Here is an 18,165-nt window from a genome sequence, read left to right as displayed (position 1 = left end):
TTCTTTCCTGTCCATATTTTTGGTGACCTCAGCACACATGGGCTCAAGTATCTCTGTGCAGATGACATGCAGCTCCATATCTCTACCTCCACCTCTAGTCTCTCTCCTGTCTTGTCATTATAATTAGGAACAAGACAATTCGACATTTAGAACCAGACTTCCCTCAGGCATCTCAAACTCAATTTGGGTAAATCTGGGCTCATTACATTTCCTCCAAACCCTCCCCTCTTCTGCACCTCCTATTTCTACTCAGAACCTCACCATCCTTCCAGTCATCTTAGCACACAACGTCCATGTTCTTCGAGATTGCTTGTCCTCACTTTACCCCATCCCCAAGTAGGCTGCCTAATAATATCGTTTCTGCCTTCCCCAAGTCTCCCATGCCCATTCTTCTCTCTCCATTCACACAGCCACCCACTTTGTTCCAGCTCTCCTCACCACTTGCCTGGCGTGCAATAACTTCTCATTCGTCTTCCTGCTTCAGATCCCTTCCCACTTTCATCTATCCTTGACACAGCTGCTAAAGTCATTTTCCTAAAGTGCCTATCGGACCATGCTACTCCCCTAGTCAGTAAACTCCAGTACCTCCAATACCTGCTGGCACCAGGCCCAGAGTCAGGAAGACTTATCTTTCTAAATGCAAATTTGACCTTAGACACTTACTAGCTGTGTCACTCTGGGCGGATCACTTAACCCTGTTTGCCTCAGTTTTCTCAATTGTAAAATGAGTTGGAGAAGGAAATGGCAAACCACTCCAGGATCTCTGCCGAGAAAACCCCAAACGGTGTCACAAGGAGGCAGAAACGATTGAACAAAGAAACAAACATCTCCTTATTGGTCCTGTGAGCAAATATAACCTCTTCTCTGTCATTTAAAGCCCTTCCCTACCTGGCCCCTGCTGCCTTTTCCAGCCTCATAACACAACATTTTTCTTCACACACACGACATTCCAGTCAAACTTACTGCTTTACTTCCTGTTGTTCCTCAGAATCAACACTCTATTTCCCATCCCCAGGCCTTTGCATTAGCTACCCCTCATGCCTGGAGTGCTCTTCCTCCTTACCTCTGCTTCTTAATCTCTCTGTCTTCCTTTGGGGTTCCGATATATGAAACCTTTCCTGATTCTGCCCAACCCACCCCCACCTGCCAGTGTCTTTCCAATTAAATTATCTTGTAAAGTGCTATGCAGATTTCAAAGCACTACAGGAATGCTCACTCACCACCATCACCATCACCATCATCATTGCTATTAGTTTATTTTGTACATGCTTATGCCAGTCCAATTTCCTTGTTCAACAGAGAAACAGACTCAGAGGTGTTAAGTGATTTACCCAAGATCACAAAGCCAGTGAATGGCTGAAGCAGGATTGGGTCCAGGGCTCTGGCTTCCAATCTTGCTCTCTTTCCAAATTCTTGTGGATACATTACTTTGTAATCAAAGTATATACATTTGTTTACTTTGTATCTGGTTAGTATTTATGTCATCATGTTCCCCCTTGACCCAACCCCCCAGCAGAAAGAACATAAGCTCCCTGAAGGCAGGGCTGCTTCGTTTTCTTTGTTCTATCCTTAGAAGAATCTAGCACATAGTAGGGCAAGGTTAGTAAATTGCATCAACATAAATTACCTGCCTTTCTTTTCTGTTGTTAACTGTACTGGTGTTTTTGTTTCCAGGCCTGAGGATGCCCAGCGATTCAGAAGGCCCTGAAATGCTGGTTGATCTGCCTACAGTGGACCAAGAGAGTGAACCAGCAGACATACCTGTCTATCAGCTGCCCCAGAAGCGGGGACTCTCCAAGGCTGGAGTGCTGCCATCTAAATATGCAACAGAGACATGGTAAGCTACTAGGTCCTGCCCCAGTATCTGGTCCTCTCCTCCCCCTCCACCCCCCATGATTAACTTTAGAATCTGTCAGGAGGCTGCTCTCCCCAGCACGTCATTTTACATAAAAGTTGCCAGTTTGTGCTTTTCATTTTTAAGACCTGGAAATCCCTCTCATCAGAGATAGGCTGGAGAAAAAATTAATTCCCACCATTGGTACCTCAAAGTGTTGCCTCAGACCCTGCAATCTGGGAGACTTGGCTGCTGGGGGGGGCTGGGGGGGCACACCTGCCCCTCACATCTCCGTAGATGATCTCTGTGAAACTACTCCCAGGGGAGGATTCATCACACCTTGAGCTCCAGAGCAGCGGAGCACAGGGAGGCCTTTGCGCAGCCGCCCGTCCAGGCCATCAAACTATCCTGGCTTCTCTATGGTACAGAGTCCCCTCCAGTCTCTCTGTATTCATTGTTGTACTGCCCTGAGCAGAGTGAGCACCATATCCGTGAATGCACCCAGGTGACATCTACTGAATGATGTTTAATGGAAGCTCCCCTTGCTGTTGTACAAAAGCGCGCAGGATGGAATTAGGTCCAGAGTTTCTTTAAAAAAAAAAAGTTTGACATTTGCTTAGTAAATAAGAATTTTTTTTAAGGACCCTCCTTATAATGATATATTTGGAAGGGGGCAGGCCCGTGGGGATCCTCTGTCCCCTTCCCTGGGCCATCTGACTGCCTCCAATACAAATGTGAGTATGCGTGCGTGTATTTCTGCAATCCTTTATTTTAAGGCTTAATATTTTAAGTCTTATAAGCAGCATGTTGTTGTGTTCCAATTTAGTTGGTATCTTCATATCACCTACATTTCTCCAGGATTCCTCCCCCAAATAAGGAAACTGAGGTCCGGAGGAATTAAGCAACTTGCTTTTGGTCAAAGACTTAAGAGTGTCACAGCCAGAGCTCAGAAAGCTGCTAAACCCCTCCTCTTTTAAGGTTCCCTTCCCTCTGACTCCCCAAAATAGCTGAGTAATGGATTAGTTGGCCGGCAGATCTCCTTTAGAATGTAAACTCTTTGAAGGCAAGAATTGGCTTTGCTTTTTTTCTGTCTCCTCTATGCTTCTTTATTTGTTTTTGTTTGTTTGTTTTGTTTTGTTTTGTTTTGTTTTGTTTTGTTTTGTTTTGTTTTGCAGGGCAATGAGGGTTAAGTGACTTGCCCAGGGTTACATAGCTAGTAAGTGTCAAGTGTCTGAGGCTAGATTTGAACTCAGGTCCTCCCGTGCTTTATCCACTGTGTCACCCCTCCCCCCCACTTATTTTTCGTTTGTGTTTTGTTTTATCTCTGCCCTTTACTCTAGCCCCTAGAGTTGAACTCTGGGCTCCTGTGGTGGGCTGGCCCCCATGGGCTCCACAAGATCTTCCCATCCAACCCCTTCGTTTTCCAGATGGGGCAGTCTGTGCCTGGTGTCTCATGTACCGGGACACTCAAGACCACGGCTGTGCTCGTCCCGTGAGACTGTCTGCTGGGCCTTTTCCCATGAACTTTGTTTATCCTTGGGAGGCTGAATCTTTGGGTTAAATGGAATAAAGTTTGCGATCCTATTTTCCTGCTCACATGCCAGGGTTCAGCGTGGGTTCCCACAAGAACAATGGTGGATGTGAGCCTAGAGAGAGAGGCTGGCTCAGGTTTCGAAGCTTTTAAGGGAATAAATAACACAGACAGCTAAGTCCCATCTCCAGCCTGCACGCTCTGGGCTTGACCCCCAGACGTTTAGTTATAGGTGACAGGAAAGAAAACAGCGTGGAAAGAAAAGGCCTATTGATGGTGGTGGGGGAAGACCTTCCCAGGTTCTGGAATGCTCAGGACTGTGACACCAGAGAGCGATTGCCCTGCAGACTATTTGTTTATCATGGATAAGTCCTTAATGATTGCAGTCCCAAATGTACCTTCCTTTTGGCAAGGGGTAATTCATCACCATGCATGAAACTCTAATGGAAGAGCACCCTGGACATTCATCATTATCAGTCAGATTCAAACAATAATATTTTTGTTGGAAGGTCGATATCTTTAGGGGAAAAACTGAGGCATTAATTACTGGCGCAAGGATGACAGCCATTTTTTTATTCCCTACCTTCTTTATGATGCAGGGTTTCACCTTTGACAAAGCACATTAATCAAAAGAAGATAATTTTTGTAGAGTGGTTAGTGTAGTGTTCTACACATAGTAGGTGCTTAATAAATGCTCTTCCCTCTCCCCTCACCCTCTTGTAAGCAGGCACTCTGACATCATGGGAAGGGTGCCAGGTTTGGAATCAGGGCAACCTGCATTTGAATCCTGTCTCGTGCTGAATGTGGACTTAGGAGACTCAATGATCCAGTGGAAATGTCTCTGGGTTTTGAGTCACAGAAGAGATCTGCAGTCAAAGTTCAGATTACGGTTTTGCAGGGAGGTAGATCTTTGGCTCTAAACAAGTGGCTGTGACTTCTCCTGATCTCAGTTTCCTCATCTGTAAAAGGGGGTGGGGGTGGAGTTGAATTAGAAGAATTCTGAATGTTCTTTCCAGCTCAAAGTCTGTGATCCTAGGATAGCAAGACCTTTGACATTCTAGACAATGTCTTAATTTAATCTTTCTGAATTTCAATGTCCTCATCTGTAAAATGGGGCTGATAAGGCCTGTAGAATCTTGCTCTGAGATTGTTCTGGGAATCAGTAGAAGAAATATTGACAGGCTGCTAGGGGGGGCCGGGAAGACTCTTCTTCCTGAGTTCAAATCCATTTTGAGACACTTGCTAGCTGTGTGACCCTGGGCAAGTCACTTAACTGTGTTTGCCTCAATTTCCTCATCCGTAAAATGAGCCAGGGAAGGAAAGGGCAAATCCCTCCAGTATCTTTGCTAAGAAAATCACAAGTGGGGCTGCAAAGAGTCAAACAGGACACAACAACAAAAATAAAGCTATAGGCATACTTATTTCCTTCCCTTCCTCACCACTCTGGCCCTCATTAGCTTTGTGACCTTGGACAAGTCACTTTTCTTTCTGAGACTTAATTGTCTTATCTGCAAACTGTGGACAATAATACCTGTAGTATGTACCTCACAGGATTGTTATGGGTCTCAAAAGAGATAACAGCAACAACAACAATGTAAACTGCTTTGTGAGTAAGCACTGTATAAATATGGGTAGGAGATAGTGTCACTACTATTTTGGAGTCATACAGTGAGTGCCTAGTGCTAGGTTAGGAAAACTGGGCTCCATTCTCTGCTTCATCATTTATGTGCCAATTGTCCATTGGCAGTTTATGTTACCTTTTGTTCATCTGTAAAATGAGGGTCATAATGGGTAATAATTTTCATTATCTGTGCTGATTAAAGTTTTATACCAGCTAAGAGTTAGTTGTAAATATCAACTCTAAAGCCAGAAAAAAGGTTCTAAATATCCCTCCCTTCCTGCCTGCCTGCCTTCCTGCCTTCCTCCCTCCTTCCCTCCCTTCTTCCCTCCTTCCTTCCCTCCTTCCCTCCTTCCCTTCTCCCTTCCTCCCCCCTCCCTTCCTTCCTGCCTTCCTCCCTCCCCCCTTCCCTTCCACACCCATGCCTAAAACACAGCTGAATTAATTTGATTAATTTAATTAACATCAGTTTCTATTTCTTTTGACCTTAAAGGTTTGCAAACTGCTGGTGTAGTTAGTGTAACAGTGTTTTTTATACTTTGATTAATGCCTTTTCCAGTATCTTCTTCCTTCTGTCTGTCTCTCTTACATACACACACACACACACCCATGCACACACTCCTCCCTTGTAACAATAAAACGTATTTCAGTCAAACAGTTTTGAGGATTCTGCGTTCCTCATCCTCCCCTCACCACTAGAATCACAGAACTAGATTTCCTCATTGGTCCTTTGGGGCCAACCTTAGAGGAAATATATGTCATAGCATTAAGAGGGCTGTCCTTGGAGGCATGTCCTCCCTCTGTGACATCATGGTTACGGGATCCTGAGCAAGTCACTTGTCTTTTAGGGTTCTAGACTTCTCTCTAGGATGAGAAGTTACATAGAAGTTTATAGAAGATGCATAAAAATGAAATGAAAAGTTACCCTGGGATGGGGCAGGCACAAGAAGCCTCTTGTAGAAGTTAATGTTCACAAAGACTATTTTTTGATCTATCTCTGCAATTCTGTGATTGTGTGAACATCCTATCTGTGTGTTCTTGGACAAGCCATTTGCCTTCTCTGGGCCTCAGTGTCCTGCATCCTCTTTCTAAGATTCCTTCCAGTTCTAAGCCTTAGAGTTTTAAGTGTCAAAATGTGGGAGAGCTGTCCCAGGAGAATTAGATGAGCATAGATCAGAGAAATTTGAAAAGCCATCCCAGAGGACCTAGAGGACTGCAATTGAGCATGTGAGGTTTGAAAAGGTTCCTTCTCATAATTGGTCAGGAGAGTGTCTTAAAACATTCTAAGACAAAAGAAAGCAAGATATGGTTTCTAAGAATATCTGTCATATTAAAAAAAAAACAACACCCCAACACCTTATTGGCAAGTTTTATTTCTATAACACTGACATTCTCCAATGCATCTCTTTTTTGTCCTCCTCCCTGAAAAATGAAAAAGAGGGAAAAACAGTTTAGCCAAATCCAAATCTAAAGCCATGTTGGACAAGTTTGGCAGGATATGGGATTTTTGTTGTTGTTGTTTTGTTTTGTTTTGTTTTGTGGGGCAATGAGAGTTAAGTGACTTGCCCAGGGTCACATGGCTAGTAAGTGTCAAGTATCTAAGGCCAGATTTGAACTTAGGTCCTCCTGAATCCAGGGCCAGTGCTTTATCCCCTGTGCCACCTAGCTGTCCTGACAGGATATGTTCTACCCCCATGGTCCCGCACCTCTGTGAGGAATGTGGGAGCTTCCTTCTCATTTCTCTCCTCTGTTACCAAACTTGGTCATTCTAATTCTGCAAAATTCACTTTTGTTTTGTGGGTTTCTTTTTTTTTTTTTTTGGTGAGGCAATTGGGGTTAAGTGACTTGCCCAGGGTCACACAGGTAGTAAGTGTTAACTGTCTGAGGCCGGATTTGAACTCAGGTCCTCCTGAATCCAGGGCCAGTGCTCTATCCACTGTGCCACCTAGCTGCCCCAAAATTCACTTTCAAAGGATGATCTTCAGTCTCCTACCTTGCTTTGTGGTACACTCAGCTTATCTGTTTTGCTCAGCTAATAAATTCATCTCCTGACCAAGAACCGAGAAGCAGTATCATTTAAGCTACTTTGATTGGGGGGATCGTATGGCTTGAGATGATTGGTATGGAAGGTGACATTGTTCATGGGCATCTTCAGGCTTGGAAAGAGCATCAGAAAATCTAAGATTTGGCCTGGGGTCTCAGTGCCTAGCCAGTACCAGCCCATGTAACATTTCTGACCAATGGGAATCCAGCCTCTGCCCGAAAACCTCCAAGAGGTGGAATCCACCATCTCTAGAAATGGCATATCGCCATGTTAGATAGCTCTTGCAGGAAGGTCGTTTTAAACTTAAATGTGTCTCCTTTCAAGTTTCTCCCCATTGCTCCTGTTCATCCCTTTGGGGCTTAGAAGACCGAGTCTATTTCCTTCTCCATATGACAGTTTCTTCAAATAATGAAAGCAACTATCTTTTCCCTACTTCTGCTCTTTTTCAGGCTGAATGTGTGCAGATGCTTCAAACAAACCTCATGTGTCATGTAGTCCTTGCCCTTCCCTCACCTGGTTGTCCTCCTGGACACTCTAGCTTATCAATATCCTTAAACCATGGTGTCCAGAAGAAAACCCAGTCCTTCCAATGTGAAATGATCAGGGCAGAGTACAGTGAGACTGATTCTTCCTCTCCTAGAAATTTTGCCTTTCTTAATGCAGCCCCAAATCAAATCAGCCTTTTTTTTCCCTGCCTCATTATATTGTTGACTCATTAAGCTTGCATTCTACTAAAACCCTCAGATCACTTTCCCAATAATTGTTATCTACCTGTGAGAAATAATTATTTATAATCGATATCTTGGGGGAACCCAGTGATCTCTCCTTCTTAGTCCTTCTCTCCTCTCACCCCTCCCCCCCCCCAAAAAAAAGACAAGCTCTCCGTGAGAGATTCCATCAAATTTCTTCATCAGGGTCAAGCACAACCCAAGCTTACAAAAAAGTGGAGACAGATTGTTTTGTTTGGATAAGTTGAAGAACTTTGGCCTCTACAGCCACACCTAGATGGAAAGTATTTTGGGTGAGGGGTCTTACATTCTTTCTTTGACATCATTCCTAGAGTTCATTTTAATATAACCCACCTCCAAATAGATGTGAATGATGGTAACCAATTAGATTTGATTGCTGTGTGATGCACCTCCTATAGTTGAAAGGGTATATAAACTCTGACTGCACAGCCATGAAAGGTCTTTGGTCTGAGAGAGATGGCCAATGGACCTTCTTTTATTAATAACCACCTACCTATTAATAAAATGATTAAATTACCCAGAAACTATGCCTCTCATATTTGGGGGGGGTGTTCTCTCATATATTTTTAATCATCACATACCCATGTTGCCGCAGTCTTATATTTTTGAAGTTTATTTATTTATTTTTTTGGCATCCAAATGCAAGACTTTACATTTATCCCTTTTGAATTTCATTTTATTAGATTCAGCTTAATGTTCTAAAGCCTAGTAAGATCCTTGCTCCTATAACACAGAAAAAATAAGTCCCTTTTTGCTCTGGGCCATTCAGTGTAGCTTGCTTCCTGTACTTCTGTTTCCCGTTTTGTTTGGATCTGGGTTTCCTGTTCGATGGTAATGTAATAAATTAAATTGGCAAGTTATGAAATGAGTTCTCTTGTCCCATGAGGGTGTGACTTACAGGTGCTTTGGATTTCTTCCCCAGTGATTTGCCGGAGAGAGAAGAAGGAGAAGGAGAAGAGACCCCCAACTTCAGTCACTGGGGTCCACCTCGAATGTATGCTGATTTCTTTTACTTCATATACTTCATATACTTTGTTGTTGTTGCTGTGACCAGTGATTTCATTTACTTGATGTTAGTGAGCTTATGAATTTTTTATTGAAGACTCAGGAATAGACTTATATGAAGGCTGTTATATTCCATTCCACAAGTATTTATAAGTCCATCAACAAGGATTTATCAGATGGCTCCTATGTACCAGAGGAAATGTTGCTCAGTGGATAGAGCCAGACCTGGAGTCAGGAGAAACTGAGTTCAACTCACCTCTGACGCAAAGAGATGGTGTGACTCTGGGCAAGTCACTTCTCCCGGGTTCCACACCACTCTCTAAGACTCAGTTACACTCCATAGGTAGGGGAGGGGTTAGATGGCGGGAGAGAGTTTGGAACTAAAAATAAAAAAAATTTTTAATTAATTAATAAAAAGACTTCATTACAGAGAAGGTGCTGACCTGTATGGGGAAGGATACTTGTCTCCTCTGGAAACACCCAAATCTAATGAAATCACAAGGCAGTTCCTGTGTCAGGCTATGTACTAGATTCTAGAGATTTTTGTTGTTGAGTTATTTTTCAGGCATATTCGACTCTGTGTGACCCCATTTGGGGTTTTCTTGGCAGAGAGACCAGGGTGATTGTGCCATTTCCTTCTCCAGCTTATTTGACAGATGAGGCAAATGAGGGACACATGGTTAAGTGACTTGCCCAGGGTCTTACAGCCAGTAAGTGTTTTAGGTCAGATTTGAATTCAGGAAGATGAGTTCTATTAATATAAAGACAAAAAGAAAACCATTTCTGCTCCCAAGGAGCTCACCATATGTAGTGCTAGGTATCATGTTCATATTGAATGTGTATAAACACATACATGTCTACATAAATCTGTACATGCATGTACACACATAAAGAACACATGAGCAAAGCATAGGGGGAAATAACCTTGGATGAGAAGGCACCAGCAGCTGAAAAGATTAGAAGCAGAAAACAGTACCTGCCTTCAAGAAGCTTACACTCCATACTCATCATTCTGATGTCCATATGAGTATATTCAAGGCAATGCCAGCTCAGGGACCTGGGAATAGAAGGTAATCTCTGCTCTTGAGGATTTCATTCCATTGGACCAGGGTACAACAAGTACACAGATCAATTCCTTTTAGAACATGTACAGAGTAATTGAGGGAGTGAATGGAGAAATAATTGGGGTGAGGAAGCATTGTTTCCCAAATTACAAAAACAAGATCACTTTGAGTACTGAGGAAAATGTATGCGATCCACTCACCATGAAGGTAATCCAAGTCAGTAGTCATGTGGAAAGGGCCTACTATGTGTGAGCTTCCTTGGCCAGGTCCCAAGAATAGCAAAAAAGTAGTGAAATGCTGGCCACCCTGAAAGTGTCCATCCTACTGGGAAGGAAGGGGCCTTGATCTGCAGGCATGATCTGGACAGGGGGAGAAGGAGACCCCAGGGGAGGGACGTCCTAAAAGAGGTGACTCTTTAGCTGACTCTTGAGGAAGACCCCGGCTGTGAGCCACAGCCCAGCCTGTCCTGAGCTCATGTTTTATGTATATGGTTAGGTTCCCATCTCCCACCTCCTGCAGGGCCATCTTCCATTTTCTTGAGGGCCTTGCCAATGAAGCATAAACTTGAGGTAGTGGGGGAAAAACAATTACCACCAAAACATTGGCTTTGCTGTTAGACAACCCGGGTTCAAATTCTGCCTCTGACATTTACATCTCCCTGTCATTTTGGGCATATCACTGTATGCCCCTAACATGTTAAATGGGTGTGTTGGATGAACCAGCATCTGAGGTCCTTTCTGGCTGTTGGTCCTTTCTCTTGTGAACTCTCCTGGGTCCTGCCAAGCTGGTAGGGCTTTAAGTGTGGGTTAATGAGGGCCTCGAAGGCTGAACCCGGAAGACCAACCCAGCAAACATTGGCAAGCTCATCACCCCTTGGACACAAGGGCCACGGGATGGAAGTCAACAAACTTTTATTATTTTTGGCCAGATTAAGTCCTTTTACTCCATGATATTTGGGCTGAAGTTTGCCTCAGGCATGGGTGTAGCCACAGTAACAGATTATTGCTGTAGCTAGGATATAGATGGTGAGTATAGACCCTAAGCCCTCCATTTCATAGGTGAGGAAGCTTCAGTCCATCTTAGATAAGTGACTGAGTCCAGGTCTCAGGTCAGATCGTAGACCATAGCACTAGAGCTGGAAAGGGACCTCTGCTGCCTGGAACAGTGGGTAGAGCACTGGACCTGGAGTCAGGAAGACCTGAGTTCAAATCTTGCCTAGCTGGGTGACCCTGGGAAAGTCACTTAACCTGTTTGCCTCATTTTCCTCATCTGTAACATAAGAATAATAATAGCACCTACCCCTCAGGGGTGTTGTGAGCATCATATGAGATATTTTGTAAAGCCCTATGTAAATGCTTGTAGTTGTTGTTGGTGTAGAGAAGAGGCAGCTTAGGTCTAGAGAGGTTGTCATCTCAAGCTTACACAGGTAACTTGGATCCTACATTGTGACCTTCATGGGTCCTCAAAGGTCACATGGTCTGACCTCACTATGTAGATAAAAAAATTATGAAGCAACTTTCCCAAGACTGTATTGGTATTAAGTATCAGAGACTGGATTTGAACTCATGTCTTCTGACTCTCAGTGCAGTAATCTTTCCCCAAGCCTTTAATGCCTCCCCTTCCCATTCCATGACTGGACATGTTGATGACAGAGGGGAAAAAATGAGAAAAGGAATTGGTCAGCAAGGCAGTGCCCTGATTATAGAGGTCAGTCAAGAGTGATCAGAATGTCGCATACTTGGCGCATCATAGGACAGTTGATGCCCTCAAGAGACCTCTCTGGGTGACCCCAAAACTTTGCCAGGGTTTCAAGCCTTCAAGGAGCTTATAATCTAGTGGTGGAAGACTACAAAAGGAAGATACAGGGATCCAGGCCAGGGGTATGAGAGAGAAGTGGAAAATCTCAGTGTGGCTGCTGGGAAATGAATGAGTAGAAGACGGTACTTTCAGCTTCCTTTTGTAGTCTTCCACCACTAGATTATAAACTCCTTGAGGGCAGGGACTGTTCTTTCTATTTGTACTTTTGTTCCCAGTGTTAACCCTTAATAAGTGCTCAATGATTGATTTCCTAAAAGCTTTTCACATCCTGTTTGTCCTCCTCCTGATACCTTCTAGCTTATCCCTATCCTTCATGATAATAATAATAATAACAACAACAACTAATATTTGTCTAGTGCTTTTAGGTTTACAAAGCACTGTACTCATTAACTTAACTCAAATGATCATGCACAAAGTTTTCTTTTCCCATGTATACAGTACCTGGAACCTAACATGGACATATATTTAATTAGCTGTGGTAACTCCCAAGGCAAACCTTCGCATTTCTGGGTTTTTGGGGAAGTTTTCCTAACAAGTCTAAACTGAGCTCTTGGTTACGTTCTCTTGGGCCAAACAGAGCAAGTTCACTCCCTCTTCCATGTGATAATCATTTAAATATTTGCATCTTCTCCTCTTGGGGCTAAACATCTCCAGTCTCTTCTGACAATCCCATGACATGAGCTTGGGGCAGGTCGCCATCTTGGGTACCTTTCTTTGACCATTCACTGGCTTCCCAGTTTACTTTCTAGACTGTGATGCCCCAAACTAGGTGTTTTGGTCTCTAAAGTCAGTATCTTGACTATAGGTGGTTAATAAACATTTCTTGGTTGATTTTCTATGCAATAATTTTCAACCTTCTTGTCCTTGTTGAGTTTAATCCATCTTTCCTGGTATAGCCCTTCAAATACCCCAAGACAGCTCTTGTTTTCTCCTTAAACCTTTTCTTCTCTTGCTCAAAGTGATCTGGTCCAGTTCCCTTAAGTATTTTCATGTTATGGGAATGCTTAGCTGTGGGGGGTCACACTACTCTGCCCGTGCTTTTGCTTGACATTGTTCTCACAATACTCTTACTGCTTTTTTTTTTCTGGTGGGGCAATGAGGGTTAAGTCACTTAACCAGGATCACATAGCTAGTATGTGTCAAGTGTCTAAGGCCGGATTTGAACTCAGATCCTCCTGAATCCAGGGTCTGTGCTTCATCCACTGTGCCACATAGCTGCCCCCTCACAATACTCTTTTTTTTTTTAATTTTTTTTTATTTGTAATAAAGTATTTTATTTTTTCTGGTTACATGTAAAGATAGTTCTTAACTTTTGTTTATACAAGCTTTCCAATTTCAGATTTTTCTCCCTCCCTCCCCCCTCCCCATTACAGCAGGTAATCTGATATAGGTTTATATATATATACACACACACATATACATATACATAATAACATTAAACATATTTCTGCACTAGTCATGTTATAAGAGAAAAATCAGCAATGATGAAAAACCTCAAAATAGAAAAACAACAGCACCAAAGACAAAAGAAATAGTATGGTTCATTCAGCATCTATACTCCACAGTTCTTTTTTTTTTTTTCCTGGATTTGGAGATCCTCTTCTATCATGAGATCCCTGGAACTCTTCTGTACCATTGCATTGGTGAGAAGAATATAGTCCATCACAGTAGATCAACACTCAATGTTGATGATACTGTGTACAGTGTTCTTCTGGTTCTGGTCATATCACTCATCATCAGCTTATGCAAGACCCTCCAGGTTTCTCTGAACTCCTCCTGCTCATCGTTTCTTACAGTTCAATAGTATTCCATTACATTCATATACCACAACTTGTCCAGCCATTCCCCAATTGATGGGCATCCCCATAACTTCCAATTCCTTGCCACCACATAAAGAGCAGCTATAAATATTTTTGTACATGTGGGTCCCTCTCCCCTTTCCATGATCTCTTTGGGCAAAAGACTCAAAAGTGGTATTGCTGGGTTAAAGGGTATGCACAGCTTTATCGCTCTTTGGGCATAATTCCAAATTGCTCTCCAGAATGGTTGGATCTGTAGACAGCTCCACCAACAATGCATTAGTGTTCCAATTTTTCCACAGCTTCTCCAACATTTATTATTTTCCTTTTTTGTCATTTTAGCCAATCTGATAGGTGTTAGGTGGTACCTCAGAGTTGTTTTAATTTGCATCTCTCTAATCATTAGAGATTTAGAGCATTTTTTCATATGGGAATAGATAGCTTTGGTTTCTTCATCAGAAAACTGCCTGTTCATATCCTTTGACCATTTCTCAATTGGGGAATCCTCACAATACTCTTGATGTGGTCTGACCAGGGTTAGAAATGGAATTAGTGTTTGCAGTGGGACTCTTCACCTCCTTGCTCCTGAGAGGTATGTGTCTGTTGAAATAAGGGTAGTAGCTAGAGTCTGGGAGATCGATAAATCCTGACTCAGATGCTTATGAACTATGTGAAGTTATGTAATCACTCAGTTTCCTCACCCTTAAAATGGGTATAATAGCAGCACCTCCCTCCCAGTGATTCTGTGAAGAACAAATCATGCAACTTACATAAGGCTCTTTGCAAAGCTTAAGGAGCCATGTTCACTCTCATTATTGTCTGTCATTTTGTTTTCATGCCATAGCTAGACTGTAAGTTGCATGAGGGCTCAGACTTGGCAGATCTAAATGTTGCCTCTCCCCTGTTCCAAGCAAGAACTTTTTGCACACAGCAGGTGCCTAGCCTTCCTGGAATTCAGTGAGGTTCTTCCCAACCTATAAAAAGCCTGATGCTGGTTTCTCCTTTTCCAGTGTGGAGATTGTGCGAGAAGCCCACGAGTCCCTTGGGATCAGTATCGTGGGTGGGCAGACGGTGATCAAACGCCTGAAGAATGGAGAAGAGCTGAAAGGCATCTTTATTAAGCAAGTCTTAGAGGACAGCCTGGCCGGAAAGACCAAGTCTCTTAAAACTGGAGACAAGATCCTGGAGGTAAAAATAGCTTCTCACTGAATTATCCAGACTTCAGTGCCCTAGAAGGGGTTTTTTTTGAGGGGGAGAAGGGTGTCTATGCATACTTTTGGGGAGCAGGGAGAGGGAGTGTGTGCGCTTTGTTTCTCTGCTTCTTCCCCAAAACCCTCATTGGGTCACCACAGCCACAGTTGGAGAAGGCTGCTGTTTGTCACCACAAAGAAAAGAAAAGGAAGAAAGAAACAGATTTTACAAGGACTTTTTTACAAAATGAGACAGATGGTAGGAATCACGCTTCTCCCACAGTCTTTCACAAATTGCTAAATTTGAAGCCGACATGCCAGTGAGAGCCCCGTGTTTGTCTGGACTGAGGCATCGGCCCCTGGGAATCTGTGCCTTCCTTCTTTTCCGAAGAGCATCGCATATGTTGGGTTTTGAGGGAGTGGGCCATGTCAATTTCAGGGACATACCCTGCCTTGTGGCCCCTCGCTGCAAACATCCTTCACATGGTGTGACCATCTCAGGCCTCTGCTTCTTGGAAATCCTCCCTTGCCTGTCTATGTGCTCCAAGAAACCTTTTCTTCATTTGGCCAGAGGCAGGTGATCTTTCTATCTGCACTCAACCTGACTGTCAGATGCCTTCTTTCCATTCCTTTGGGCTTCCTAGATTAGAAGAGGACAATTTCCCAAGATCTCAGAGTTGGAAGGGACTACTCCCAGCTGTGTTACAGATACAGCAGTATTACAATGGACCCTTCTCTTCCATTCACTTACTCTGTGGTTTGGGGAACATTTTGACCCTCAGTTTCTTCATTTTTTCTTGTTATCTTTCTATCTCCAGCTCAAAGCCTGTCACAGAGGAGGAAGTTAATGAATACTTAATGAATAAATTAGCAGTCATGTCTTTTGTGTGGCTCACTTTGTGTCTTCTGACTCAATCCACCCAATTCTTGCAAGAACATAGCTAGGAGTGGGTCCCAGTTTAAATGTGAAATCTCTATGGTCCCCTCTGAATCCAGGGACTTGTCTTAAAGTGAAGTTTCTTAATTATCTATGCATATATTAAGTACATTGAAGATCTTTTCAATATGTCTATACATTGAAAACATTTATTATATATCCTCAATGTCTCTTCAATATATGCACATATTGAAGAGATATTGAAGATGAATTATGTATATATATCAAATAGGGTTTTTTACATCCAAGTTTGGAACAAGATGGAGAGACTGTCTCTATGTTGTAGGGAAAGTGTCAACCTGTCTTGGCAAATGGGTTTCCCTACATTAATGAAATTACATGTTCAGTACAGGAGGTGTGCTTACTCATGATGTGTCCCATTGAGAAGTCCACAGACAGCTTTTGTTGTCCACTTTCAGCTGACCATGTTAATGATGATGACCTAATCAAAGTCTTTCCAGCTCCATGTTTCCCTACAACCTTGGTGTCTCATTAACCAATTGCCATGTTCCTCGAATAAGTCATATCTCTTTTTCAGTGTGTTTTAAAGTATTTCAAAAAGTGATTTTGTGCCATTTTTAACTTTGGCAAAATTTGTTTTTATTTGCTGTGGGTTATACATGTTCCATGTCCGTGATCTCCTACATGGGACATTCTCAGGAACTTCATCCATGCATTCTACCAAACGCCTATGGAAATATGGTCAGTTGTTTGTGTTTTTCAGGTATCAGGTGTTGATTTGCAAAATGCAACACACCAGGAAGCTGTTGAAGCCATCAAGAGTGCAGGAAATCCAGTTATTTTTGTTGTGCAGAGTTTGTCATCCACGCCGAGGGTAAGCTTTCCAAGACTTTAAACATCTTTCAAACATTTTTGGCATACTTCCTCTTCCTGTGCTCTCAGCTCCCTCTTCACCAGGAGTTTTTCCTTACACCTTTGGGTCCAGTTTCAGGAAGGCAGACATTAACTCTGTTCTGCCTCTGGTCTGGAGGCTTAATGTTCTGACTGAAGCTGAGCCATCCTTGTCATTCAGTGGTTCCAAAACAGATTTATTTTGAAAGAAGTATGGCTTCAGATGTTACATTTCATTTAATATGGAATTTAGCTTTGACTGCTCGATGGATCTGCCAAATTCTGAGAGGTTATGATTGGGGATTTTCAAAGTCTATAACTTCCCAGTGCATTGGAGTGAGAAAAGCCCTGGATCTGAAGTGAGAGGACCTTGCTTCCAATTCAGGCTTTATCACTTGGTACCATGTGTGAGAATCACTCGATCTTGCTGGATCTGTTTCCTCATCTATAAAATGAGAGTGTTGAACTCTAAATGACCTCTGAGTTCCCTTTGAGCTCCAGGTCTTTGATTTTATGTCAGCTTTTGCCTCTTTCCAGCTTTGTGGCCTTAGGCCAGTCATTCTCCCTCTGCAGGACTCAGTTTCCTTTTATAAATAATGAGGGGGTTATTGCAGATGGCCTCTGAAATCCCATGTAATTCCAATCTGCTGCTGCTGCTGATAATGTGGCTCCACCCTGGGGTGAGAATTACAGAATGTTAGAGTTAAGAATGGCCTAAGAGTTCATATGTCTAACCCACATGGGTCCAGGAATCCATTCCACTTGATAAAGAACCATTGGTCATTCTGCTGCTTAGCATAGTAACTTCCACTTAACAAGAGCTATAAATAGTTGTTTCCTTTTTTCCTTCCTGTCCATGAATGATGTCTAGTGACATCTTTGTACCCCATGCAGCCCTTTCAGATTTGGGACATCTCTATTGTTAGGATGTTTTTCTTTACATCCATCCTCAATTTACCCTTTTTGCAGTTCTCAACCATTGTTCCTATTTCTTCCTCTGGAGTTAAGTAATCTGCTTTCACATGACAGGCTTTAAGTACTTGAAGTACTTGTCATATGTTCCCTTAGTCTTCTTTTCTCTGTAATAAGTACCCCAAGTTTCTTCCACTGATCTCATGCACTTCTCTCAAGGCCCTTAGAAGTTAGTCATCTGAGTTACCTTCAAACCTTTTCTTTTTATTAAATCTCTTATGAGGTAAGAGAATAAATTACTTTAAGATCTGTTTATAAAGATGGAAATTGAGGAACAGAAAGATGGTTGGCAAGGTTGAAATAGCAACATGATTTGTCCTAGTTCCATTTATGAATATTAACGTGAAAAGATACTTGCTTGTTCATTGTGAGGCCAGAAGGAAGAGCTAGGAGCAATGCCTGGAAGGAGCAGAGATGGAGAGAGAGAGAGGATGAGTTTAAAGTAGAAGAGAGGACTTCCTAGAGGCTAAAGCTCTTCCAAAATTTTATGGCCTACCTTGGGAAATGGGGACAGCATGCCTGCAAGTAGGGATCCTATCAAAGCAATTCTCCTCCTGAGATCTCTTCCTCCTGACTTTGGGTAGTTCTGTCTCATGCTTTTAGTGCCCAGTTAGTGATGCCCCTCTGTGGTTCAGGTTCATTTACTTATTTATTTATTTTTGGCAAGGCAATGGGGGTTAAGTGACTTGCCCAGAGTCACACAGCTAGTGTCAAGTGTCTGAGGCTTGATTTGAACTCAGGTCCTCCTCAAT

At 42.7% G+C, this 18,165-nt stretch overlaps 1 protein-coding gene across 2 annotated transcripts in view; it reads left to right on the top strand.

The window, feature by feature from the left end:
* PATJ (PATJ crumbs cell polarity complex component) overlaps positions 1-18,165 on the top strand; it is a 320,690-nt gene that overhangs the window by 134,993 nt on the left and 167,532 nt on the right. For both annotated transcript variants that reach the window (XM_044002310.1, XM_044002309.1), the window contains 4 exons: positions 1,675-1,837; positions 8,699-8,770; positions 14,473-14,650; positions 16,314-16,424. In XM_044002310.1, coding sequence (XP_043858245.1) covers positions 1,675-1,837; positions 8,699-8,770; positions 14,473-14,650; positions 16,314-16,424 — 524 coding nt within the window. The remainder of the gene's footprint in view (positions 1-1,674; positions 1,838-8,698; positions 8,771-14,472; positions 14,651-16,313; positions 16,425-18,165) is intronic.

This window comes from Dromiciops gliroides, chromosome 4 (genome assembly GCF_019393635.1).
Source record: "Dromiciops gliroides isolate mDroGli1 chromosome 4, mDroGli1.pri, whole genome shotgun sequence".
NCBI lineage: Eukaryota > Metazoa > Chordata > Mammalia > Microbiotheria > Microbiotheriidae > Dromiciops > Dromiciops gliroides.
Note: the sequence above shows the minus strand (reverse complement) of the source record. Positions and strands in the feature narration are given on the sequence as shown.